The 27,790-nt window shown below is 41.3% G+C and overlaps 1 protein-coding gene across 6 annotated transcripts in view; it reads right to left on the bottom strand.

Moving 5' to 3' along the window:
• The window catches only part of PCSK5 (proprotein convertase subtilisin/kexin type 5), a 154,834-nt gene that overhangs the window by 109,631 nt on the left and 17,413 nt on the right, over positions 1-27,790 (bottom strand). For 5 of the 6 annotated variants that reach the window (XM_083403368.1, XM_083403369.1, XM_083403371.1 and 2 more), the window contains exons 2-3: positions 24,444-24,548; positions 4,334-4,447 (exon numbers count right to left, since the gene is read on the bottom strand). In XM_083403368.1, coding sequence (XP_083259494.1) covers positions 4,334-4,447; positions 24,444-24,548 — 219 coding nt within the window. The remainder of the gene's footprint in view (positions 1-4,333; positions 4,448-24,443; positions 24,549-27,790) is intronic. The other variant, XM_083403373.1, reaches the window with a different exon arrangement.

Raw genomic sequence — 27,790 nt, 5'->3', positions numbered from 1 at the left:
ATACACAGTGCCAGTAGAATTCACAGGCATATCAACAGTGTAAACTGATGCTACGATAAGCTAAAGATCCATCACCCTTGACATTTCTTTCTCCCTTGCAGAGTTTAAGATGCTTGTGGCATTTTATTCAGCAGGTTCAGAAGCCAGTAAATAGAACTTTTGGCAGCTCCCTCCAGGAATTCAGTTCACATGCATTTTTAAAAAAACAACAACAAGAAACGTTTTTTTTAAGAAACGTGTCCGTTCATACTCCTGAAACACATGTGAAAAAAATGAAAATGTTCATCATAAAACAAATTGAGCTTGGGAGACCTCTTGTAAACTGCTTTTTCTAAGGGAACCAATGGCTGGGACTATAAAGTTTTATTTCAGCCAGAGCTAGGGCTCACCAAAGTTCACCAAGAACATGCTTTAATCTACAATGCCAGGACACAAGAGCTGGTGTGTGTAAACATGTTATGTTGCTACACACACTTTGCACAAATTGACCTGACTCATACATCATGCTAAGTCAGGGGGTGCCAAACATTTGTGGGCAGTGGGTTGGATTATTTTCTCTGAAAGTAAAATCAACAGTCATAAGTGAAGTGTCCAACAATTACTGAAACCCCACACTATGTCATGGACTGGGCAGAGGAGGAATGGTGGAGACTGCCTCCCAGCCTGACCCTTCCAGAGAAGAAGACGACAGTTCAGAATTAGGGGTTTGAGGGAGATCACAGCTCAGAGGCAGATGAGGGGGAAAGCTGGGAAATAATGGGAGAGGAGGAGGAGGAGGAGGAGGAGGAGGAGGAAGCACCAGGAGGGCAACAGAGGGTCTTTAGAAAGCATTCCAGACCCCATTCCCAAGACCTGGCGAGCCTTGAAAGTACAATGGTACCTCTGGACGCAAACGGGATCCGCTCCAGAGTCCCGTTTGCATCTAGAAGCAACCGTAACCAGCAACGGCACTTCTGTGCACGCCGCTTTTTGCTGCTTCTGCGCATGCGCGTGACGTCATTTTGAGCATCTGCGCATGTGCAAGTGGTGAAACCCGGAAGTAACACGCTCCGTTACTTCCAGGTTGCCACGGAGAGCAACTCCAATGCGCTCATCCTGAAGCACATTCAACCCGAGGTATGACTGTAGTAGAGCAGAGAGCTCAGAAGCAAAGGGCCCTCAGCGCCACCCGTAGGGGAGATGATGCCAATGATGAATGAGGAAGTGGGAGAAAGGGGAGTGGAGAGTCACTCAGGTCAACGCCATTATTCCAAGAGGCTGTGTTCCAAGCCTCTCTCTGTAAATATTGAATAAAAAGCGGATGGCAAGGACTTTTCCTTGTCTTATCCGCTCCTGGGGATTGTTTCCTCCAGTGTCTGACACACTATAGACCAATAAAAAAATTAAAGTGAAACCATCTCATTCTCAGCAAGGAGAAAAATATCACCTGATAGGTCCTAAGCTTAATGTTACCACTTGGACCACCATTTAAGTAATTTCCCCCACTTTTTAAATGTATATTTTGTTGCAGGTTTCAACAGATTTTCTCTTTAAAACCCACACAGAAACAGGACAGCACAGACTTAGTCCCGTCCAAAGCTTATTTTCAGCTTGAACTCAGTTCCAGCACCTCTCAGGTGGGCACCATTGCTATTATAAAAGAACAAAAGTGAGTTCGTGGTGAGCATTGGGCTTTTCTAGAAAAATAGCACTGGTTTTGTCCCCATGTAAAACTGGAACAAATTAATACTATAATGGGCTCATTCATCCCTAGTCAAGATTAAATGTCGTATTTCTACATTTTTGTGTGAAAAATTCTAGTTTAATGAATATTGGTTCTAGGGACACTTTACTAGAAAATTATTTACTGCTGCTCATTAAGAAGTACAAATGTATACACACCATTCCCATTATTTAAAGATAAATGTGTGGCCTCAATTTAAAATGGTGTTTGAGATGAAGAAAGTTGATGTGAATACTCTGATCTGCCATTTAATCTTTTGTTTGTTTAGTTCTTCTCTTAGGTAGACTTATCAAAGCATGGCTTAGAGAGTCTTCGTAAGATCTATCTGGTCTTTCCATCCCATCCCACCCACACATTTGAATGTCAGATTTGTGCACACCAGAACCTGTACTTGAATCTAATTTAGGCTTGAGTGCCAGCTCCCACCCCACTTCACTGCATAAAGATGATGCTGTAAAGGTAAAGATAAAGGGACCCCTGACCATTAGGTCCAGTCGTGGCCGACTCTGGGGTTGCGGCGCTCATCTCACTTTATTGGCCGAGGGAGCCGGTGTACAGCTTCTGGGTCATGTGGCCAGCATGACTAAGCTGCTTCTGGCGAACCAGAGCAATGCACGGAAACGCCGCTTACTTTACCGCTGGAGCAATACCTATTTATCTACTTGTACTTTGGCGTGCTTTCAAACTGCTAGCTTGGCAGGAGCTGGAACAGAGCAACGGAAGCTCACTCCATCAAGGGTACCCTAACCACCAACCTTCTGATCGGCAAGTCCCAGGCTCTGTGGTTTAACCCACAACGCCACCCGCGTCCCTAAAGATGATGCTATGTATGCCCAAACTCCAAAGTACTATGTACATTTGAATGCAGCATCTCCAGAGTCTTACACTCCAAACTCTGCTTTCCCTATAGCAATTCTACTCAGAATCAGTTCTAAAGATGAAATTCTTTTCAGATGTGACCTTAAATTAATTTAGACTAATAGTATCTATTCCAAGTAACTATGTTTATGAGTAGCATATAAGACAGCAGCATGCAAAGCATGCTGAGTTATGTCCCTTAGATAGTAGGAGTCAACAGAATTATAATAAAGATCATTTGAGAAATATGAATGAAAGGTCTTTGATGAAGAAGTTGGAACAATAAGCTTAGGTCAGCTCTTTTCATTGCTAGGCTATTTGTTAATCAAGATCTGAACAATTGCATGGTGGTATATTACTATTTTAAACATAATGCTGTTATAGCCACCAATGCAAACACTAGTTAGTAATAAAACTTTCTAAGTTGTTTGTTTCTGCACCATTTGCTCAAAAAAATGTAAAATAATTTCATCTGCAATGATATTTACATTCATAAAACAACAGCACAATATCTGGAAGGATTCTTTTAAACTTATCACCTGAAGCTACTTGTTGAAATATCAGACCAACTGTTTTACCAGCCAAGTGCCTCCTCAATCCAGTCACAATGAGTTGCCCCCTCCACCTTGATCTTGCCATGTTAAACAGCAAGGTCTGAATGTTTGCTTGAAAAGCTTACGAGTCACCCTGCATGACCAGCATTCCTGATCACAGGGAGCCTTGAAAGCAAGCCAGCTGATTTAATAGGTCTAAGGTGAAAGGGGCAGGGTTGGCACGCACAGCCCCCGGAATCTCCAACACACTTGAACTTTAATAATGCATGAATAGGGCTTGGGAGCCTTGAGAGTAAGTATAACAAAAGACAGCAGAGAATTTTATATGAAAAAAATATTATAAACAAATAAAACAGCAAATTGAAAATTTGGAAAAATTAGAAAGGTTATAGCAACAGTAAAAACAGCTTTGATAAGACTGATTTAGAAGTGTTACCTTAAGAATCCCTAATAAAACTACACTGTTCTTTGTGTCCTCCTTAAAGTGAGCATTGATGGAGAAAGATAATATATCCTTTGGGAGGCCAAGCATTCCATGTCTCGGTATCAAATTCCTACTCTGTACTTACCCACCAAACTTCTGATTGGGTGGGGACAGAGAAAACAGCCTTAAAAGCAGAATCATCTTCTTGGGCAAGCTTATAACCAAGGGGTGATTCCTGAAATACCTTTAGGATTTTAAGAGTAAAAACCAGAACCCTGAAAACCCTCACAACTAGACATATTGACCAAGGATTGGCATAATGTTATGTGACCTGCTGACTCCAGACCAAACCCTTGTGGGCTGCTTTTTGCACCTACAGAAATTTTCAGACTTTGTTTGCTCCATATAAACTGCATTGCTGTAATCCAATTTGGGGAGAAAGAAAGAAGCTTGCACTAATGTTGGTCAGAAAACCACAAAAGTACCATATCATCACTCTGGGATCTATGCTTCTTCTCAAGAAATTATAGCTTTAATTAAAGATAAATGCAACATCCTTCAAGAAAAGAATTTCTCTCTGCTAACACAGGTTCCCGTCTCCCTCTACCATGATAAAACCTAACGTATTGGAATTCTAAACACAGATCCTGAATTGGTGACAGCTCATATGATCAAGTTTCATAACCTTTATTGCTTCCCATAAAACAAAGTTATGGCATTCTATTTTGTTTACCATGAAACATTTTAGTCAAGAAATAGCCTATATGAACTTACCATGTACCACATACTTTGCCATTTGGGATCATTAAAATACACGGGTTGGATGCCACCAGGTTTGTAATCCCTCTTTGTCCTTATTTTTACAACCTGCTGTTCTATCCATTCCACCTGTCAATAAGGAAAACATGTGGTAAATACCAAAACAACACCATGGTTATCCTAAATAAATCTATAAAATCTGCAGTTGTTTGTTCCAAAAAAAGGAGCTGAATATATTTCTTGGTGCAAAATTCAGGTTAATGTACTACTTTTCTTAAAAGTAAGTGTGGGGGGGAGAGAGAGAGCACAGTGCCTTATATACTCTTAAAACAGGCTTTCAAGCTATACAGTTGTTAAGAACGCAGGGTGGTTTTTCTGTTATTACATGCACAAGATCATGACAGAGAAGGAATGAATGCAGTCTACTTGCAACTTATGTGCTTAATTTGCTTACCTCCCAATCAATCAATCAATCAATCATTCAATCAAACAATGGGGGCAGGCTTCCAGTGGGGGTGGGGAACCATAGACAATCTCAGCCACCATTACACTCACCTCGGAAGATCATTCAGAGGTGCAGAGAGTGAGTGTTTTGACTATATGCGGTTTTGGTTTTACATGCTATGCCCAGAACGTAAATCCCATTTAAGTTGAGAGTCAACTACATAGCAAATAATACATAAATGACTGTTTAAAAATAATGATTTTGTGAAATATTCGATGTATTTATTGTATCCCAATTATACATAGCCTACTCAGATCTGCAAGTCCTTTCTGTGGAATTCAGAATCTTCAATAAGTTTCTGACAATAAGTAACTTAGTTTGAAAACATGACCTGGAACCTTGATCATCTTCTGTTTGGCATCCCTTTTAAGTTACCTGTTGTAATTTAACCTGCTGCTCATTGTTCAGCTCTTTACTTTCCTGGAAAATGTTTTATTTTTAAAATGCTTCTGAACATTCAGCTGTGCATGAAGTTTGATAAATAATCTCTTCTGAAGTGAATTGCTACCTATTTTTTGTTCTCTTTCTTTTGAATGGAATATTACCATAGCCACAATGAAACCTTTTGGTATATGTTACAAGATTAGATATTGATGAGAGCAGAGAAAACAAAACAGAACATATAATCAAAATAACAATAGTCTCTCATTTTAAAAAAGAAATATAATCACCACCCACATACAGCACATCAAAACCACTGTAGATTATTTTCTATAAAGTGTAGCACAGAACAGTTGCTAACCTGTTCTTTTCACATTATATCTAAGAAATGCATCTCTGAATCACATTGCAATACAAATGTTTCATGCTGGGGGGTTTTAAACTTCTGTCAAAGGCTTATGGAGTAGCTGACATATGGTATATTTACAGGAAATTTACTGCACTTTATTCTGCAAACCTATCGACCTTTCCGGTAAATATCCTAGTTTGGATTTCCAGGACTTTGCAACCCTTGTGCAGGGTGACTCTTTAAGGTCAGCAATAGAAGCTGCAAGCAGAGTTCATCCAGGGTTGAGAAAACCAACACACAGCAGCAAAGGACAAATGCACATTTGATTTTTCCAGTGTTTCCTACAAAATAATAAACACTACTGATTCCTTCTGTGTCCTGTGTAATCTGAACATGAGTGGCCTTCTTTCAAGTATGCCAACTGCCTGCAGCATCACTCAGAATACAGAGGCCACCGTGCACGACTGGAAGTGGCTCCCACATGATGCACACGTCCCTTCAGCTCCCATAAATTCTCCCTCATGCCGTAGAGATTTGAGAAGACTGACGATTGCAAGAATTGAATTAGGAAAGGCTCTGTTGTGTTGAGCTTTTTGGTGTTAGCTTCTGTGTTATACCATCTCTGCTATTTCTACTTTTTTTAAAAAAAACAACAACAAACCAGTTTGAACAAGTCCTCAGTTTTCCTCCATCCCTGCTTTATTCAACTGTGTGCCATTTTTTAAAAAACATTTTTTCCCCCACCTGTGTCCCTCCACCCTTTCTTTTCTCAAACGTCTACCATTGTTTGAGTAGAGGGAGAAGTGAGAAACTCTTCCATTCCTTAGCCTTCTTATGTGAGAAAGATAAAGAGCCCTCAAATATTCTATAGCACCTTCCCACAATCCTGAATTTCACTCCTGGCACCATGCGTTATCTTCAGCATGAAGTTCCGAATTCAGTGCAGTAATTTAGAAAATATATTTTATTAACAAGCAAACACCCACATGTGTACAGCATCCATCAACTTAAACTAACATTCTCTAACTTAATAAACTAACAGCCTTGCTCTTAAAATCCTGTTCATCTTAAAGATACAGTATCATATATTAGCATCAGTTGTGAGTGCAAAGAAGGCTGAGAACAGGAGAGAGGTGGGAACGGGCGGGGGGGGGGGTGGTCTGTGTGCAATGAAGAGTTGTGAAAAGTAAGGAGGCAGGGAAAGGAAATAAAGGTGAAAATGGGAGAGCAAAGGGGGCTGCAAAAAGAGAAGGGAATAGCAGGCTTGGGAATGGGTTAAAGATGAAAGCAAGGGGGTGAAAGGATCTGAAGACTAGGAGGGGATGATGGCTTCAAAGTCAGGAGGAAGATGGAAAGAGCACTTGGTGGGTGTGGGAGATGCGGGAGGTTACAATGGGTGTGGTCTATGTGCAAGGGAGGTTGCACAAAATGAGGGGGTTAGCTATAGACATGGGGCTGAAGGTGAAAACAGGGTCACAAAGCAAGGATGCAGAAAAGAAAAGTGGCTTCAGAAATGTGGTTGGGAAAGTGAAAAGTGAGTTTAGAAGTTGCGTGGGGTGGGGAGGCCTTTTTTGGCAGCCCCTGGTGGACAACGGAAGGGGGGCCTGCAGGCTGTGCTGTCCTGCAGTGTCCTTGTGGAGATCCTCCATGGCCGACTCCAAGGAAGGAAGTCTGTGCTGCACTACTTTGATCCCCCAATGGTGGCAGTGGAGGTACGGCTGCTCTGGAGCTGCCTCCCGTGTGCCACTCACAACAGCAGTGGTAGACTGTTGCTCACTTGCTCACCTGGCAGAGTGGAGCTGAGCACCACCTGCCTCAGCAGCCATGTAGTCTGCCCTCCTCCTCCTCCTCCACTGCTGCTGCTACAGTAGTGCCTCCTCCTCCTCCTCTCTTCCCACCCCAACACAGCTAGCCACCTCTCCCTGCTGAACAAGCCCCTCACTTCGCCCTACGAGCTCTCAGTCCAGTGGCACCTTCTGCCACCAGGCCACTCCCACCTGCTAAGGCCAGGCGGGGGCTCCGGGAGCCATTCTCCTCCCCCCTGCGCATTCTTCTTAGAATCATAGAATCATAGAGTTGGAAGAGACCACAAGGGCCATCGAGTCCAACCCCCTGCCAAGCAGGAAACACCATCAGAGCACTCCTGACATATGGTTGTCAAGCCTCTGCTTAAAGACCTCCAAAGAAGGAGACTCCACCACACTTCTTGGCAGCAAATTCCACTCTTGGGCTGCATTTATTTACTGGCTTCACAGGAGGCGTGAATCATTTTTGCTAGAAGCCTTCTAAAATAATAATGATGATAATGATATCACTATTACAATTCTTAAAACCCCTCCTTTTTCTCCTGACAAGGATTCAATATCTATGTTGTTAACAAAAGTGCATACATATGTTTGTGTATTATTTTTAAAAATAAATATTTTAAATATAATTAGTTTAATTATATTTTCAATAAAATATATTAAGTGTGTGTCTTAAATAATATTAACTATATTGTGAACTATTTAATTTACAATATGGAAATTTAATTCAGTGCACAGCTCACAGGTTTTGTATCGAAGTACTTTTATGGCCCACTTGGTCTGAGATGCTAGACCACCCTGCTCTAGGGGGTAAATGTAGGGGGAATAATGGGGGCATGGGGAGCAAAGTGGGCAATGGTGCAGCCCCTAGTAATAACATACTAGCCAAAAATTTAAAACCTACGTACTGCTCCACAGTACTTAAAGGTAGCCAAAGCCAGTCTGTTTTGGCATGTGTTGGCCTGTATGTTATCTTGCTTTATTTTCTACAATTCCTAATATTTGAGCAAAGCTGATAAAATGCTGATAATCAAATTAAATTTATTCCTAGCTGGGTATAAATTAGTAAAGAAAGTTGCAAAAAAATTAGCCAACTGTATGTGTTCAAAGTCATATGGGATTACTGTTGGGGAACTGCTTCTTTTTGATTTTTAAGTGAGTTTCACCATGTGCTGGGTTACCATAGTTTAAAAATTGTTTTTTTTTGTAATTGCACTGATTATATGGGTGGAGCTAAAGCAGAGAATCACTGTCTTCTATTTATAAAATGTGTCTTAATTTGCACTGAGTCCACAGTGTAAGTTGTAAGTGTCTGTGGGTTTTAGTCTTAGCAGCTATTTTCTAGTAATGTCAGTAGTTTCCTATGAATATTGTATGGATGTACGGACACATTTCTCTAATAGCTGATATTTTTTAAGTGGTTTTTAAAAAGTTTTCATTTTTGAAATATCAATAGTTTGACGCTCATACGCCCTGAAGAAGAAGAAAATATATTGAGTAATTGATTATACAGATTTTCATTTCTGGAGAAAATGAGAGGCTGCAAAAACAAGGCTTCTTCACATTTAAACATTTCATAATGCCACACTTAGCTGTAGGAGTAATTGTGCACATTTTCTCATTCAGTTCAATTCCAAAAGTTCTATATTTCTATTTCCTGAATGTCTAGAAATCAAAGCCAAGCCATATTGAAATCTAAATAATTGTTTAAAATACATTATTTCCAGTCTTGTCATCTCAGAGATCGCTTTTGTATTCAATGCAGTATTTCATAAATGCTCTTCTAGTGGATAAGACTTGTCCCAAGTTAACATTAAAAGGGGCATTAAAAGAAAAAAGAAAGAGAAACAGAATAAGATGCAATATTTCCGAAAGCAAAGCAGTCCCCATGAGTCATCAACTTGCTCTTAGGAAATAAAGGCTTACAATATACCAAGGCTGCAATCCAAAACCCCAATCCACCAGAGTGGAAAGGTTCGGTTGAGGAAAAAAGGTGTCCATCTAACAAGCCTTGTTCTGCCAGCCTCCGCCACAGCATCTCAGTGTTTGCCTGGCAAAGGATCTGTTTGATCCTGAACCAGCACTGCTGCCATCACATGATTCAGCAATGGACCAAATCCAGATCTCTTTGTTGCACTAGCAATGTAGTGTAGCAACGTAGCATTCTTGCCTCAACTCACCAACCACTGACATGGTTGCTGCTTTGAAAACCACAGTGAGGTGGCCTTTTAAGTCCTACAAGAGAAACACATCACTTTCAGGCTGTTGCTATTTTGAAGTCAGATTAAATCACATACTGGCAAGTTCAGGCCACACATTTAAGTTGATTTGCAACTTTCACACAACAAACCTGCTTCCCCAAAAGCATTGGAAAGTGGGCGATATCTGGTTTTCAACATTGTGATATATTAGCAGCTAAATATCACAATATGCTAATATACCACAATGTCTGGAATGTATCTCAGCTGCTTCTTTCTCCCCACCTTAGGGGACGAAAAAGCAACTGAGAAACATTACTCAGACCTACAGCTGAGCAAGCCTCCATACTGCTCCAGCTCACAGAAGAGGGAGGGGTGGGGCTTCCTTTAACTGCTCAGCAGGGGAATGGGAAGCAAGCCCCCCATACTGCTCCGGCAGCGAGCCCCCCATACTGCTCTGACATAAGTCAGAGGGGCACAGGAGCTTCCTCAAAAGTGCAGGCAGGCAGGCAGGTGGAGCCCAAGAAGGTGCACAGCCGGAACTTTCTCAGGCTCTGTACACCTGCCTGCTTCCACCTGGGCAGGCTCTCTTTTCCTCCCCTGACCACTCAGGTGGAGGCTGGCAGGCAGGTGGAGCCTCAAAAAGGTTCCAGCCAAGCACCTTCTCAGGCTCTGTCTGCCTGCCTGCACCTTTGCACCTGTCTGCAAGCAATTTGAGCTAGGAATACATTATGGCTTCGGGGCCATCACCATGTATTGCCAGCTCAAAATGTCTGAAATCGGTATTGCGATCTGAACGCCATACTGGTTTCAGACAATTTTCCAATATATCATCCAGCCCTACTTGGCATAGCATCATATAATGACCACTAGGTGTGCCATCTATGCAGGGCCATGGAGGATGAGGCCCCCTCAATATTCTGCAGCTAGAGGGTCCCGTCAAGCACCTCCCAGGCTGCCACTAGGCCCCATTGGGCCTCCTCCCACTGTGTGACATCACATGCACACTGTGCTCCCATGTTGGGTAGAACCCAGTGCACCTGATGACCACATACACAAATAAGATCAGATACTCAATAAAGACGTAATCTGGAAGTGACCTCTGAGAATGAGATTTAACCCAAAGAAACCCCACACTATTTTGTTTATAGCCAGGCAGTTGGGAGTGTTTGGAATCACCTATTCTAGGCAAGAATCCATCCCCACTATGACTTGATGTATATATGTTGATAGGATTTTTTGGGGGGTCCCTTCTGTTTTCTATGGAATGCTTCCATTGTTTAAGGCAAATATGTATGGCTAGCAAAATCCAGGGACAAAAAGAAAAGCACTAAACACAAACCAAAAAAAATCCAGAATACACATGTTCAAGTATATTTTTTCAAAACATTATTCCACCAGCTAGTAAAGTGTTTACTGTGTGGGGAGGCCAAATAAGAGACAAAAATAAATACCTGTTGAATACCTTGGAAGTAGGAAGCAAAACTGTGAATGTCTGAAGAAGAAAGATCTGTGTGTTGATAAAATAATCAAAGAAGAGAGAAAGCAATTAAAGAAGAAATCAATCAATCAAAGAAGAAGAGATTAATTAAAAAACAGGTTGGGGAAAAGAGAAAAACAAAATTTAATGCAAAAGAAGTGAGAATTCTGCTCATCCTTAAGGTATTTCATGGGCAGAGAGAGGAGTGAGGAGAGTGTTAATTGGAGGCAGTCACTGACAACTGAAAAAAATAGTGTGAACAACTGCAGGTAATTGTCCATAAGCAATGTAGATTCTGTCCGATACTGGCTTTAAAAGAGGCTTAGACAAATTCATGGAGGCCAAGGCTATCATAGCTGCTAGCCTTGATGCTCAGCTCAGTGCCTTTACAGCTGGAGGCAATAAAGTTTCTGAATACCAGTGGCTGGAAACCACAGGAGGGAGAGGGCTTTGAAAAGCATCTAGTTGGTCACTGTGAGAACAGGATGCTGAACAGAACAGGCCATTGGACAGATCCTGCAGCCTCTCCTCATGTTCTTATGTGGAGTTACAGACTGAGCCACAGACTGAGGGAGAAACTATAGCAGAGTAAATATGGTAGGAAATATTGCATAACGAAGAACAGAAACCTGCAAAGGGGAGAGAGAGAGAGAGAGAGAGAGAGAGAGAGAGAGAGAGAGAGAGGGAGGGAATATAAAATGTATAAAGATTAAAACACTAAATAAATAAGGAAATGATACACAGACAGTTAGAAAACTATGGATAAGGTTTCACTGCTTAGAGAAGTTCAAAGACCAGAATTGTTTCAAGTTAGAAAAGGAAACTTAACATGAGGAAGGAGCATTAAAAGATAAACACTTTGTGTGCAAACATAGTAATCCTGCGAAGAAAAAGGTGATGACAGCTGTGCTTATATTGAAGGAAAGATGGGGGGAAAACAAAATGAAAGGGAAAATTTGTAGAAAAAAGCATTAAGAGTCCCTCCCCCCTCTCACGGTAGCAACATTAAGGGATTAGGGTGTGTTGAATTTTTCAACTTTCAAAAATTAGGGGTGTTAAAAAGTTGTAACATGACTTGGGAATTTAAAATATGTTTTGGTTAAATAATGAAATTTAGTTTTACCTGGTAAATAACCACATAAAAATATTGGCTATTTTGCATTTTTGTGGAATTCTCAATAATTTTAAACTTGTCTTATTAAAAAAAAAGGGTGAAAACATGTGTGTAAAATTGCAGAAAAATCTTTAAAAATTATTGTCAAGAACTTTTAGTTATATTGCATATGCCTGAGCATAACAAATAAGCCAAAACGCGGAAGCGGCAAGAGGAGAAGGCTTGCTGAATACAAGCAGAGAAGTAAGCAGATTGCATCAAATGCAATTATTTTCTCTGCTGATGATAAAAATCCCCCCACAAATAGCTGATGGCCAAGATGGAAGTTATGAACTGACATTAGGAAAACCAAGTGCGCCTTCCACTTCTAAGAAAAATAGAGTACAATACAGTAGAATAAAGTTGCCATGCAGAGCATCAGATAGGGCGTTGGCCTCCTTGCCACAGCAGCCATCACCACTGCCACCTTTATGGATGCTGACTTGATCACTGAAGAAGAGACTGGTAGTTGATCACAATAAAGTCAAGAGGGCTCAAGAAAAAAATATGAAATCCCTGGACCAGGAATTGGATTATCTTTGTCAGAAGGGTGAAACTGACTGTGGCTGAAAGCAGACAATTCAGTTCAGCAGTTCCCCAGTATCATCACAGAACAGCAGTATTCTGCACACAGAGCCAAGTATCTCCGTCACTTCACTCTGGAGAAAGGCTCAAAAAGAGAAAAACCAGCTGAAGTTATTGCTAATAATCTTGTAGATTTCATGAAGAAGAAGGGCATAGGTAAGAGCCTGCAGGCCATTGGAGACGATTCTGCCAGGGGCGCTGACTTGCCCCCTACAATGAGGGGCCCTGGCATTTTGACGACAACATTGTATGGAAACTGTGGGAAAACATGCATGCATGAGCAACACTGATTCCTTAGTAAAGTCCTGTCTGGAAGTACCCGTAGTGCCACCAAGTGACTCACTTCACCTAAACCAGTCTCACTCCAGTATCTCATTTGCCTCAGGCAACACCAGATTTTGTGGCTGGGCTGTAAAATAAGCAGCAGCGTATTGGAATTCTGTTTAGTTATCAGAATTATAGGTTATTTTCCCAAGCAGCTGCTATTACTGGGGAGATAAGGTGTTGACCCAACTTTGAAGTAGTTTTACCACTAACAATACTTTATTCTCATCTTACTCTCATACTTTAAGCTCTACATGATGAAGATCTGATAAATTATTCTGCCCTATTTTTCTTATTTGACTATGGAAACCACTCCTGTGTTGTCCTGTGATGTAGTATCTCTTCACAGCATCCAATTTTAGGCTGGATTTTGCTGTACTTCGGCTGAACTTTGATATCTGTGTGTCTTTGTTTAGTCTTAAATCAATGGTTTGGCCAACAGGAATTTGTTCAAAAGCTCTGCTGCCAGACAGCTGAACTAAGAACTGTCAATTCATAAAGTTCTGACATACCTCAGGGTATTCCACAGGAAGACTGTCACCTGGTGATAGTAAATTGGCAAGTACTCAGCACAGTTCGCCTTGTCATAAGCAAAGCAGCAAGAGTTGCTATAGGGGAAAGGTTTAACTGCCTTGTTGGGCAGCATGCAGCAAAGGAAGAAGCACATTTATCAAGTTCTGTATTTTGTGTGTGAAAGAACCAGGGCTGGCCCAAGACATATTAACACTTGGGGTGAACCACAAAATGGTGTCTCCCCCAGCCAGGGAAGAAAGGGTGAGTGAAGATCTACATCAGGAACAAGGGGGTGGGATAAAGATCTACATCAGGATCTGCTACCCCTGTGAATTCTGCTGCCTGAAGCAGCCACCTCACCTGGCCTTGTGGGTTGGCTGGCCTGTTGGCAGAGTAGCTAAATTGCAGCCAGGAAGCCAAACCACGTGCAATACTGATTCTTTTCTTGAAATTAAAACTATGTCCAAACACTTGCTAAAATATTCAAAAGATTTTACTTGCAGAACATATAGCTAGGTAAGAATATATGCAAAGTATTTATATTCATATGCTTATCCAAGCATGGGCTCAGTTTTTTCTTAGTTGAAGATTACAGCTTCTGTGTCTTTCTCTCTTTCCAGTACTTGCTCTCAACCTTCTGCACATGACCTAGCTTGGCCATGCAGCTGTTTCTCAGAGGTTCCCACTTTCTCCTTCCAGCAGACTTCTCCTTACTGCTTCTTTGGGAGAACATCTTCTATACTTCTTTCTGTCACATGTATTCACACAGAAACAGCACCACTCCTCCTGCATTGTGTTTAGAGAGAGAGTTATCTAACACTGCCTCTTCTTCAGTGTTCCTGGAAATGAAGCCATTACAGTCAAGTACTCAAACAAGTGGTGGTGGAAGAGACTCTTGAGAGTCCCATGGACTGCAAAAAGATCAAACCTATCCATTCTGAAGGAAATCAACCCCGAGTGCTCACTGGAAGGACGGATCCTGAAGCTGAGGCTCAAATACTTTGGCCACCTCATAAGAAGAAAAGACTCTCTGGAAAAAAAGCCTCTGATGTTGGGTAAGATGGAGGGCACAAGGAGAAGGGGACGACAGAGGACGAAATGGTTGGACAGTGTTATAGAAGTGACCAACATGAGTTTGATGAAACTCTGGGAGGCATTGGAAGACAGGAGTGCCTGGCGTGCTCTGGTCCAGGGGGTCATGAAGAGTCGGACACAACTAAACCACTCAACAACAACAACTCACACAACAAAATGGACACTGTAATAAGAAACCTCCAATATGACCAGAGTTAACCAATTACACAAGAATTACTGGGGAACATTCCAGAATTAAACACACAGTAATGCATAGCTTTCCAAACTTTTCATGTCGGTGACATGCTTTTCAGACATGCATCATTTTAGTCACACAGTAATTCAGGTTTACGAGCAAATCAGAGGTTAAACAAATCCCTCTCCAGCCCTGGGAGGAGTACAGGGAGCGTTTGTGTGACACACCTACACACAGCATTGACACACTAACATGTCACCACACAAGTTTGGAAAGCTGTGCAGTAATGCATTTAAGGACTCTCAATTTCAGTAAACTAAATCATGATACTTAACATGGCCCTAATAAAAGCCTCAAAAATGGCCCAGGGTCTCTTTTTACACTGCCCCCCTCTCTCAGTAGTCCTCTAAGAGGAATATGGATGACCAGAGATCCAGAGAGGTGGCTAACTGTGGGATGGAGTAAAGCTGATTTTGCTTAGTTGTCCAGCACAGCCTGCTTCTTCTTTATCTGCAAAGCCATGGCGTCCCCCTAGTTCCAGTGAAAAGCTCTGCATTGCTGAAGAATTAAAAAGGAATGAGGGGGGATCTGAAAATCTTCCATTATTTTCCTGTTTTATGATCACATCATTTGATTAATTGCACATTTGATGTTTGATCCATGAACCTCCCATTGCACTGTGAAGTTCATATTAACTTTTTATTAAACTAAAGTAAAGCCCCATAATTTTATCTAATATATGTTATCAAGCAAACATCATTTTAGAAATACAAATTATCTGATGAAGAATCAAAGGTATTTCAGAGGTGTAATTTTAATAATCTGCCCTTTTCAATTACTTTGGGGGTTCAGATTCTGAAATAGCAATGTTTTGAGCTTTTGTGTTCAAAAATGTGTTAATATTATATTAAAGGCATGGTTGAGCCATCAAACTGAATTCTTTTCTACTTGCCCTAGCATTACAGCTCAGGCCATATATAAGCCCTTCAGATCATTTACAAAATAAATTATTCTACTGACAAATCATGCACTGAGTTAAATTCTGCTCAAGGAAACACAAGCATGTATTCAGAAGAGGTATTCTAGTGTCCGAGCATTTATACCAAGGTAATAGTAGGATTACATTATTAACTCATGAGATTAAATGCCCCTAGGGCACAGCATACGTACATCATTTTAATGCGTTCCATTGATGACAAAATAGCCCAGAAAGCATAATGCTTTGCAAACATCATTTAGAACCCCAACGAGTTTTGCAGAAGCATCTCCAAATACCAAAACACCTTGCCCACACCTTGTCCCCAAGGTCATCAAGTACTATTAATCCATGGACAGAAAGGAGGAGCAGGACTGGTCAGTTAGCCAGTCTAAGGGAAGAGGTGGCAGAGGAAACAATGTTTGCTGTGTGGAGCAAGGGAAGCAGGCAGACACAACCCCAGGGCAGGAGAAGCCAGGCTCCACGGCTGCGACCGCTGGAGGGCGGCTCCTTCCCCGCCCATCTCTTCCCCGCCAGTCCTGGCCTGCATCAAGCCTGGGGTATGTGGACTCTCCGTCTTTTTTCTGTCTCCCTTCTTCCAAGGGGGCAAAAATAAATGGGACAGAAGCTCTGTTGTGCCCCGGCTTGTTCGAGGGGTGGCGGTTAGAGGCAGCTTCAAACCCCCTGTGGGTGCATTGCAAGGGAGGGAGAAAGGCTGGGAAATTGTCACTTCTTTAGTGCCTAAATCCTTCAAAATGGGAAGCAGTGGCTTTGTGGTGTCTATTCTCGGACACCTACTGTTAGTGTACTATTCTGAAGTCAGCCGCAAAGTCAGCAGCAACAGCACCTTGCTACTAGCAGTATATCACAGCTTCTACAGCCTACATATAGTAGGGAATGGCCGTAGCCAGGGGGCAGCTGCCCTCCCAATCAATAAAAATACTCAACTAACTGTGGTTCTGCCCCCCCTAACAAAAATCCTGGCTATGCCCATGTAGTAAGGGGTATTTGAAATGAGAGTTGTCATAGTGATCCACAGTTAAAAGTAGAAGTTGGCAAATGTGTCCTCTTTTTGCTCTTCAAAATATGGCATCCCTGGCTTGAAGTAACTTAGACATTGAAATGAATAAGAGAATGAAAGAGTAGACCCTAAGCTAAATAACAACAACAACAACAACAACAACAAAATGTTTTTAATATACAGTAGAAGCAATCCAAGGTGCACTATGGTCAAAATAAGTTGAATATTTGTTTGATGGGGGGGTCAACATTTAAGCCCCAATATTTCATGTCATGGTTTTAGATACCACATGTCTTAACAAAACTTGAGAGCATTTTATATACAGTGGTACCTCAGGTTAAGTACTTAATTCATTTCAGAGGTCCGTTCTTAAACTGAAACTGTTCTTAACCTGAAGCACTACTTTAGCTAATGGGGCCTCCTGCTTCCGCTGTGCCACCGGAGCACGATTTCTGTTCTCATCCTGAAGCAAAGTTCTTTTGTTGTACTATTTCTGGGTTAGCGGAGTCTGTAACCTGAAGCGTTTGTAACCTGAAGTGTATGTAACCCGAGGTTCCACTGTACTGCTTAGGCTGCACTCCCACACACTTATATGAAAGTAAGTTCCATTGAACCCAGAGGTACTTCTGAGTACACATGACTAGGTCTGTGCTATTTCTGTTCCATAATTTTTCTATTGAAATTGAGCAGGACTCTTCTGGTGTTCATGTTTTCTGGATTAAAACCACCATGGGCGAAGTATAAATGTGTATTTGATTCTGACCTTTTTAATCAAAACAGCATTTTTCTAAGTTTTTACCATATTTGGAATCTTTATGATAATGTGATAAAAGGCAAAAAGAGGTAGAAAATGAAGTAAATTTGTAGGTATAAGTGTCTGCGGAATTGTAGAGATTGAATAGCAATTTGAGATTTTAGCAATTGTATGGTACTTTTTGTGGGCTTGCAAGACTAAAGGCTTAAATTGGCTGAGTTACAATTCTACCAACCGCAGCAATTTTCAGCCTGTAACCCAATTTTAAGGGAGCGTCTTATATTCAGGTATTGTCTTTTTTTCTCCCCCCCCCCCAAGAATTTTAAAGGTACGGCTTATTAGCGGTTGCGGCTTATATTCGGGCCAATACAGTATTTTTGGAAGCTGAACGTCCAATGGGGCTCCTGCAGCTTCCAGCCAATCAGAAGCCACGCTTTGGTTTACAAACGTTGTGGAAGTCAAACGGACCTCCGGAACGGATTCCATTCAACTTCCAAGGTACGACTGTATTTTCTTCTCATGCATGAGAGCTACCACCATTTTTACTACATGATGATGGGAACAGAATACATAAAGATGCCACTTTTATGTTCGTTGGGACACTTTTTATATGCACTGCCCTCATTCTGGTTCAGAACCCACAAACCTCTTGAAAAAATATTTAAGAGTTTCAACATACGTTTCTTACATATGGAAGAGTTTCAACCTGCACTTTCCTTTTAGAATTAGCTAAATAACCTAATCATGAAAGTAACTCTAAATATACAGTATTAAAAGGCAGACACATGCCTTTATTTCAAGTTGTTATGCAAATTCTGAATTCAGACTGTTGGACCCCTATAAAACTAGCCCTTTGCTCTTTTCACATTCCTAGTGCATTCTGCATAATTTCTTTCCAACATGTTCCCTTGCTCTCTCACCTCTGCTAAAAGGATCTTATGGCAGCCAGCTCTGTAAATTAGCTTTTCTTTTCCCCAAAATTATTGCCCCTTATGATACAAAACAACTATTTCTCCTTTTATTCCTTTTCTAAATCAACCTGAAACACACCAGCCTGTCAGCCAGATTAGCCGCTTGCCGTCTTTCCTTTGCTGGCAACATAAACTGAATAAAGTCCCCTAACATCTCTAACATCTCCCAGAGTGCAGCTGACAGCAATCTCCCCCTCCCTCCCTCCCTACATTCCTTTAGGACCTGGTCCTGTTGAACTCTCTAAATACACCTTGAGTAATTCTGAGTCTCTGTAATATGAAATATGAAAGCCTTCAACTGCTGTTTTTCAAATCATTTCACCACATTATTCTACATATGTACCAAGACAAGATGAAAAATAATAAAATAATTTCCATGCACTTTACATTTATAAGTAAATGCTTTATACTGAAATGCATAACTCTCATCTCAAATGCTGTGATTTTAAGATGACTTTAAATTGTCCCCATTGTGAGCTTGTGTGCCCCCCTTTATCCACTTTTCCATTTTCTGTCTGGGATTCTTCTAGCTACGCACATACAGATTATGTGCAATTGCAAATGCACATCATGAACACCTGCTATTTGCTTCACACCAAACATTCTGGGCAAAAAAGGAAACAGCAGTGTTTGACCAAAGGAAGCTGCTGAATGCATATAAATTAATTACAAAGGGCTACACGATACAGCAGAAATGGGTTTATGAAAATATGGCTGTGTCTGTGCTTCTCTAGAGTCATGCTGTATTATCCCATGACTCATTCAGATTAGTCTTTCATCCCACATTCCCCTCTGGGGCCTACTCAATATAATCCAGCATTTCTACCAATATGTGAAATTCAAGAGAAGCAGTGTTATACATGGTGAGAGAAGGGCAGTGACAGGAGAACCGATTTCCTTGATTTAATAAAAAGAAGAGTTGCTAAGATGGGCAGGCACTACTTGTTTCCTTTTCTTGTCCCTTGTTATCATTTCACTCTGTCCCTTCTGTTATGTACTGAAGTTCTCACCCTGGGCCAGCAGGGGGGTACTGTAGATAGTTATTTATACAAATGAAGGATCGAAAGTGACGTTCAGTGATTGGATAGTTTGTATGCAAATGAAGGATCGAAAGTGACGTTCAGTGACTGTATAGTTTTAGAAAGTTGCTACAGCTACGTCATTCTGGAGCTCTATATAAGCAGGCTGACTGAGCTCTTCAGTTCAGTTCTGTTCTGGCATCTGAATAAAGAAGAGCTGTTTGAAGAATCACTGTGTCGTCTGATATGTTCACCCACAACTTAACACCTTCTTCATGGCGTTAACTGCTCATGTCAGGGTCTTCTAATTCAGAATAGTAATCTGCAATCTCTTTACTTTCTCTAAGTGAAAGAATGGTTGCTTTAGAGAGCAGTTACACTCTCCTGTGTAGGTTTTGCTGAGGCTCCCTCCCTCCCGTCAGCCCTTTATAGCTTTATCTGCAGCCAGTGGCGTAGCAAGGTCAGGTGATACCCAGAGCAGGAAATTTCTTGTCTCCCCCCCCCCCAACATTGAAATTATTAAAAGAAGGGAAAATAAGATAGTGTACTTACAGTTGCAAGTGTTGTTTTCTGGTTTATTTACTTAACATTGTGAGCATAAGCACTTAAAACATTTTTTTTTAACTTTGTTCTCTGCAAATTTTGAAATCACATCATCAAAATCCAATTCCTTTCACTACTTTGTTTTCTATTGACAAGATGGCCAAGCCAGAGAGCCGAGCTTGACTCATTGTGGACCTAAGATAACTCTTGATTAATTTTTGTTTTGAAAAACTCCTCTCACATGATGCCAAGCAGTGTAAACTGAATTTTAGAATAACTATTCAGAGATTTGAATTAAGGCTCAAAGCAAACAGGAAATTGCCCTAAAAATGGCAATATATACATATATTTGTATTTACCTTTTAGGCTGTGTCCCTGTTTCAGCAATTCACCTAAGCCTCTAATAAAAATATCATCTATGGAAATAGCAGGAGTTATACAAACAGGTCTTACTCAAAAATGTCAGAAAGCTACTTTGCAACTACTCACTTCTAACCTAGGACTGCTTCCTCTGCAAGGAGACAGAGCAGCTTCAAGCCTATCTGCCTAATGCAGGCATAGGCAAACTCAGCCCTCCAGATGTTTTGGAACTACAACTCCCATAATCCCTAGCTAACAGGACCAGTGGTCAGGGATGGTGGGAATTGTAGTTCCAAAACATCTGGAGGGCCAAATTTGCCTATGCCTGGCCTAATGATAGAACCACCTTGTGCTAGTTAATGTCACCCTATACAGCAGCTGCACCTTGTCTTCGTTGATCTTCAGTACTTAGCAAGTGAATATAAAGTAAAGCACCAAGCACCAATGAACAGGGGAGGCAAAGGAACGCAGATGCTGCTCACTTGCTTTGGTGCACAGGTGCACGAGGCTGGATGGAGGAATCGCTGCCCTCCAAAGCAGCTGCAAGGTTCTGCGGCTCTGGAGCTGGCGAAGTGAGGCTTGGGATTGGCTCACATCGCTCCTCAGAGCAGCCTCTAGGGGCAGAGCCTCCTTAAAAGGGTGACACTTAAAAGGGCAAACAGGATTCTATGGGTCCCACCAGCGTTTATTTGTGCAAAAGGGGGTTTGGATTCAGCCAGCATGTCACCCCACCTCATGATGGCACCCAGGGTGAACCGCCCCCCCCCCTTATACGCCCCTGTCTGCAGCTTGAGGTCAGCTGGGATTCGAAATTACCTTCAGAATGATATGCAGTGACAGTGCTAGTTTAGCTTCAAAATATCTGCATTTATATGCATAATTCTCCCACTTGAAATTATGGTAGTGTCACGTTCTCTGGCCCTGATGCTCCATGAGGTTCAGAGGCAGATTTGGAGGCCACAGAAAGAACTTCAAGTCTCTGCCCTCTGGATATGACTTACCACTAGAACTTGACTGGACCATCAGACTTGTCTTGCCCCTTCCTTGCTCTTTGAGATGCAACATCTCTCTCTTCTAATTACATGTGCCCTGGCTTCACCCCAGCCTAACCTGGGAGGTCCTGAGGCTGAGGCCATGTTTAACAAAAATGCAGTTCTTCATACAGGTGATCCATGTGTCTGGCATAGTATATAAAGGCTGTTAGCCTGTATGCTGCCCTGTATGCATGACTCAAGCAGCAGTTTTACTGGTTTGCAGCATATGCATGGGCTGAGTCTTTTAAACATTATGTGGGATGCATGAAATACTTCTAGTTAAGGATTTAGTTAAGGACTCTAGTTAATGTAGCATAGTGGAACCAAATATATCACAGTAAACCTCATACACACACACACACACACACACACACACACACACGTCCTCTGCAAGATCAATGCTATTAAATGTTTAGATTTCATCAGGTTGTGTTACATCTCTTGCAAGTTAATGGAACAATAACCAGCTTTCCTTCAACGTAAAAATCCAAAGACCTTAATCTGCCTTCAAGACAAGTGCTATCAACACTGCAACTTGTTGGAATATGACACCTGCCTGTTTTTTGGAGCTTAGGTTTCTGATAACAGGATAAAGTGGACAATGGATATTACTACTTTTTTCCACAACTTGCTTCAGCACAGTGTATTTACGCAATCTCAAAGTGATAGTCCATCCTTACAGCCAGTCTAATGAGCAGTTTAAGTAAAAGGAAAGGAATGAGTGCAATCTTATTGACTACATTTCACATCCTAATCTATTTGTCACACTGATTAGGAAGTGAATCATTGTAAAGTTGTAGATGAATCTTTCTTGTTCAGCAATCTACAATGAGATTGGCAGACTAATGGAATCTCACAAAGGGCTTAGAAAAGAGCGAGGGAGAGAATTTTTTCTGATATGCCATTTAAACAAATGCATTCACAATTAAGAATATGAAGGCTGAACCTTTTGAGCCATTTGCTGACAGTCAGGATAATTATGAAGAAGGCGAGCCATAAATGCAAGAAGTCAAACATGGCTTTTATAACAAGTTAAGATCTCAGTTCACCAGTGAACATTTATGTTCATTTCCATCAGTAATCCTATGTTGTTAGTAAGACCAAGTTTTTCAAATGGCAATTCTAATATGAAATTCTAGCTTGTTTAATGAACAGAATGAAAACATAACAATTAATAGAGAGATAAACAAAAAATAGTAATAGAAAGAAGAGTTTATAATGTGCTAATTTTCCATACATTGCTACCAAATTAGCCATGTGGTTAAACATTAAGATATTCTGTGAAATGCAAATAAACTAGATCACATGCAACAAATGACCAACAATTGCTTAAGTCTTGCCAAAGAAATGAGACTCTCTTATAACAGTTCTTGGTGTGGGTTTCCTCCACTTCCATGGTCTACTAACATGCATATACTCTAGGATTTGTACTTGTGACAAAGACGGTGCCACATTACTACTGCAAGCTATCTGGCAGGTAGCATGTACCAAAGCAGGAGGGCTGCTTGCTGGGCTCTGAGAAGCAGCTGGGAGGACTTTGGGACCCTGTCAGAGTTCTCCTGCCTACTTCCCAAAGCCCAGCAATCAACCCCCGCCCCCAATTGCTTTAAGTGACTATGCCCAGGAGCATAACCCTTGTGATGTGTTGGCTATCTGTACATGTTGTACTTCAAGACATCAAGCAACTGGCATATCAAGTCTTAGAATCAAGACACATACTGAAATGTACAAGTTCCTTAATTGGCTGTGATGGAAATGGCAGCCAACCGGTAGCTGAGAGGGGAAACGCAGTGGATGTTACCAGCCATGAACTACCTTTGGGAAATGGCATGCTTGGAAGAGGTTTACCACACCTTCCCTCCCCACACACATGAAAGTCTATCATTTCAGCCTAAAAGAAAAAGAAAAAGTGAGGGCCAAAGTTTGGCATAGCTATAATAATGGAAAAGTATCATGAGAAGTCTGTTACAAAGGAAAAAGATATCTACAAATTCAACAGAAGTCTGAATATACTATTAAAAAACAGAAGTGTTTTTTAATAGTAGTTCAAAAAGTTCAAAAATTGAACTTGTTCCTGATACATTAAACAAAAACTTGTCAAATAAGTACCATCTTTCTATTCCCCATGGAAGATCCATACATTGTAAAGTTGCATAACAATAATAAATTAAAGAGGCACAACTTTTCCATCTTCTGCATTCTAGGAAAAGTTTGTGTGTTGCATTTCTGCCTGTTGTGAGGCAGTTAAAGAAGGCTCTTGTCAGGGAAAAACAGCAGACATCTAGCAACCTTATCCACAAATTACGTGTGGCTGGTATGCAATACCCCTCAAGTCATTTACATTTCAAAGTGCTTCACCAAACAGCTGGACTACTCCAAAGTAAGGAAATGGTTTCAGGACTGCAGCCTCTGAGTGAACACAGGTGCAATGCACCTACATCTGCTACACTGTGCCAAAGGCTGCAACCCAGCCAGAACAACTGCTGTATAACATGCAGTTTCTTGAGATTGCATAGCAGTACCATCTACTGTCACAAGGTATATTTCTTCATTCTAAGACGGGGCTACTACTTGCAAAGAGAATACCAAGAAACTATTATACTAATTTGGGGCTGCTTAAATTAGTGAAGGTTGATATACAGATCACCAGATACATACGCCAGTCCCTTATGAACCAGGTTGTACATCTTAGGACAGCACATCCGTTAATAATACAATATTGTCTTCATTATATCCTAATGTGAAGCAGAAGCTCAATGAACAGATAATATGTCAGCTCTTGAAATCTTAGATGCCATCCAGGTAAATGTCTCCTAGTGTAAAATTTCAAATTAAAAATGTAAGTCCTTGCATCTTATATGACTGGCTAGCTGTGTTATCTTACCTTTGGTTCCATTGAAATGAAGCTGTGAGTACCTCTACTTGAGAGAACTGACCTTTTAATCGTTTTACTATGGTAGAAGTGGTAGTAATCCTTCAGTGCTCCAATCTGTAGAGAGGGGGGAAAGTGGAGAGGGAGAAAAGAGGGAGATTTAACTTATTAAAAACAGTTTTGTTTTTTAAAGAAAACCAGCACTATAAATTATGCAATTTCCTGCTGTTTTACTTGATCCTCAGCGCTCATCTTTCAAAAGGACATATGATATGAAATGGATGGACTGTCCTCAAGGCATAGCTGCATAACCATATATTATAACTGAGCTGCTTATTCTGTCTGTCTCTATCTTTTTTAATGTCTAATTTATATGCAGCATTTTAAGTAATTTTGTCCAAATTATCACCCAACTATTTTCACAAAAAAGCATAAAAATACTCAGTCTCTCTCTCTCACACACACTCTTTTCTTCCAAGGAGCTCAAGGTGGTGTACATGATTCTCCTCCTCCCCAGTTCATCTTCACAACAACCCCGGGGGATGGGCTAGGCTAAGAAATGGTGAGGTGGTAAGAAATCTCTTACCAGGGTCACCCAATGAGCTGCATGGCTGAGTAGGTATCAAGCCCCAGTCTCCCAGGACATAGTACAACACTCCAATCCTTATGCTGCATTGCTATCCAGCACGCTCAAGGAAATTTATTGTAAAAGGTACTATATTCAGCTTTTTATATCATTAGTTCACAAAACAAAATCCATCTGAAGTATCACAAGGAATAAATTCTATTAGAATTTTAGATTATTCCTTTTATTAAAAATTAGGAAACCAGCACACAACTATCTTTTTAAATGAACATTTTTTTAAAATTATAGATTCACTTTAGATATAATTTAAAAAATAAGAATACCACTGACAATTCCAGCATTATAAATATTCAGACCTTTACAAAGCATGAGGTTAAAAGACAAGCCTCAGGGGTTTGAAAGCCTCAATTTCAAACTTACATAACCCCTGGTTTAAAACAGTTGTGTTGGTTGCCAATTCATTTTCCAGCTGAATTAAATATGTCCACATTAGTGTTTAAAGCCCTAAATGGCATTTGAAAGACCACCCCCTTCCCTACAGAAACTCTCTTGTGTTAAGATCGGCAGTAGGAATCCTCTTCCATCATTTTTACATGTTCAGGTGGTGGCAGCCCAGGAGAAATGCTCTCTGTGGCAGCCCCTAAGCTGTGGAATTCTCTCCCTGCAGAGGCAGGTTTCATATCTTCATTCCAAAGTATTCACTATATGCAGAAACCAAACCATTTCTTCCTCATTTTCTTCACTCACAGGTTTGGCATAATTTTTGATATTTAAACTGAATTCCTTTTGCAGTCCAGTCCAGTCCACCAAAAGACTTATCACACTGGAGGATGGGGAAGAATTGAAGGAAACAGCAGGTAGGTGTTGCCAGCATTGTATGCTGTCCATGTCACAGAGATGCCTGACAGTTATGACAGCACAGTTGGTGCTATAAAGCTTGCAAAGAGATAGCAATGTGTGACTACCTGCTATCCAGTAGTGGTTCTCCTAACCAATCTTTGTAGGTGATCCTATTAGAAAAAACTATCAAAAAGTCTTATACCATCATAAATATCAAGTTATACAACTATCTAATCTTATAGCAATAAGCAATATAGGTTTCACTTCAGTTGGCTACCTAACAAGACATTGTCTGTGGGCACCTAGGCACAATAACTCACAACAATCAAGCAAAGGATTTGCGCTTATAGCCTCAGCACTGACAAAAGCCCCATTCAGAAGCTCATGCTCCTCACACATAACCAAAAGCAAGGGTAGGAATTCAAGGTCACACTCTCCTGATCATTCAATCACTGCAAGCATTTCTCCTCTCATCCTCCCTCTCTTGACCCTCCAGAGAGGATCTGGGGTCAGCACTGGGGGAGGAGAGCGGGGAGCCCCATTGCACCAGCAGAAGCCCTTGTGCTAGGTTCCACTAGCATGCTGGGTTAATTGAATCTGGTCCCCTAGGAGCAAGAGTGTGCTGTTGTGAACCACCTGCTCCACAGGATCTTCTTTATTGCATTAACAGCCTTCAGTGAGACGGAGAGCAAAGGTCTGAAGCAAGGAGCTGCTTCTACTCTTGAAGGCTCCCCAAGTACTTTAGGGTTTTCAATTGTGTGGGGAGCTTCCACATACTGTAGTTATTAAGCCAAAATATTCAATGTAATTTCATCTACTATGTGCCTCTCTTTAATTAACACAGATCAAAGAGGTTCTACTTTTTAATGAGGAACCTTTGCTCCACCCCAATGACTGAAGTTATTGTAAAGCTATAATATTAGAGAAAGAAATTAAATTCTTTTTCAAATCCATTACTTGGTGCATACAAAACAAAATGCATTTTCATAAAAAGAAAAGGAACTGAAAGTTTTCTCCAGGCCATTCAGTGTTTTAACTGCCTGCTACTGATTTAAGAATACAGTGGTACCTCAGGTTAAGTGCTTAATTCGTTCCGGAGGTCCGTACTTAACCTGAAACTGTTCTTAACCTGAAGCACCACTTTAGCTAATAGGGCCCCCTGCTGCTGCCGCGCTGCAGGACCCCAATTTCTGTTCTCATCCTGAAGCAAAGTTCTTAACCTGAAGCACTATTTCTGTAACTTGAAGCGTTTGTAACCTGAGGTACCACTGTATGTTGTGCTGGTGCAGTTCAATATGGAATTACTTATGTACAATGCAGCAATACTCAAAGATGAAACAGACAACTCTGGTGCTCAGAACTAATGTATATACTGTAGTGACACCAGGCTGCCCCCAACATTTATTTATTTTTAGGGGGCAGCGCATGGCATGTGGGTGACATGGCATGCATGTGGCAGGTGATGTCACACATCTCTTGACGTGTGCAGGCCAGCACAGCCTTCTGTTAGGCTGTGCCAGTCCCCACAGTCTCCAGATACCACGCAGGCCGGTGCAGCCTTCCGCAACATTGCACCAGGTCCTCTCAATATTGGGGGGGGGGGTCTGAGCCCCCTTCAAACAAATATTGAGGGGGCAGAAGATACTTGGCGGCTACAGGTAGGGAGGGGCAAGGGAGGGATGGGATGCAGGGATCTTGGCTCGGTGCAGCATATGGCAGGGGCAGAGGCACAGGCAGGGTGACTCTGTCTCTTTGCGCTGTGCCAGGCTAAGTTCCCCACCCCTTACCTGCCCCCTTACCCCTCCCATTTTCCTCTTGGTAAACATCAGAGACCCACTGTGTTGGGAGGCCAGGAGAGCAAGGGTGCCCCACCCATGCCACCTTACTGGCTACCGTTGGGTGCAATATTCTTAACAAAAAGAATGATAATATT

The sequence above is a fragment of the Podarcis tiliguerta genome, assembly GCF_965153285.1.
Source record: "Podarcis tiliguerta genome assembly, chromosome: 11".
Lineage (NCBI taxonomy): Eukaryota > Metazoa > Chordata > Lepidosauria > Squamata > Lacertidae > Podarcis > Podarcis tiliguerta.
This window is presented reverse-complemented; position numbering and strand designations above follow the sequence as displayed.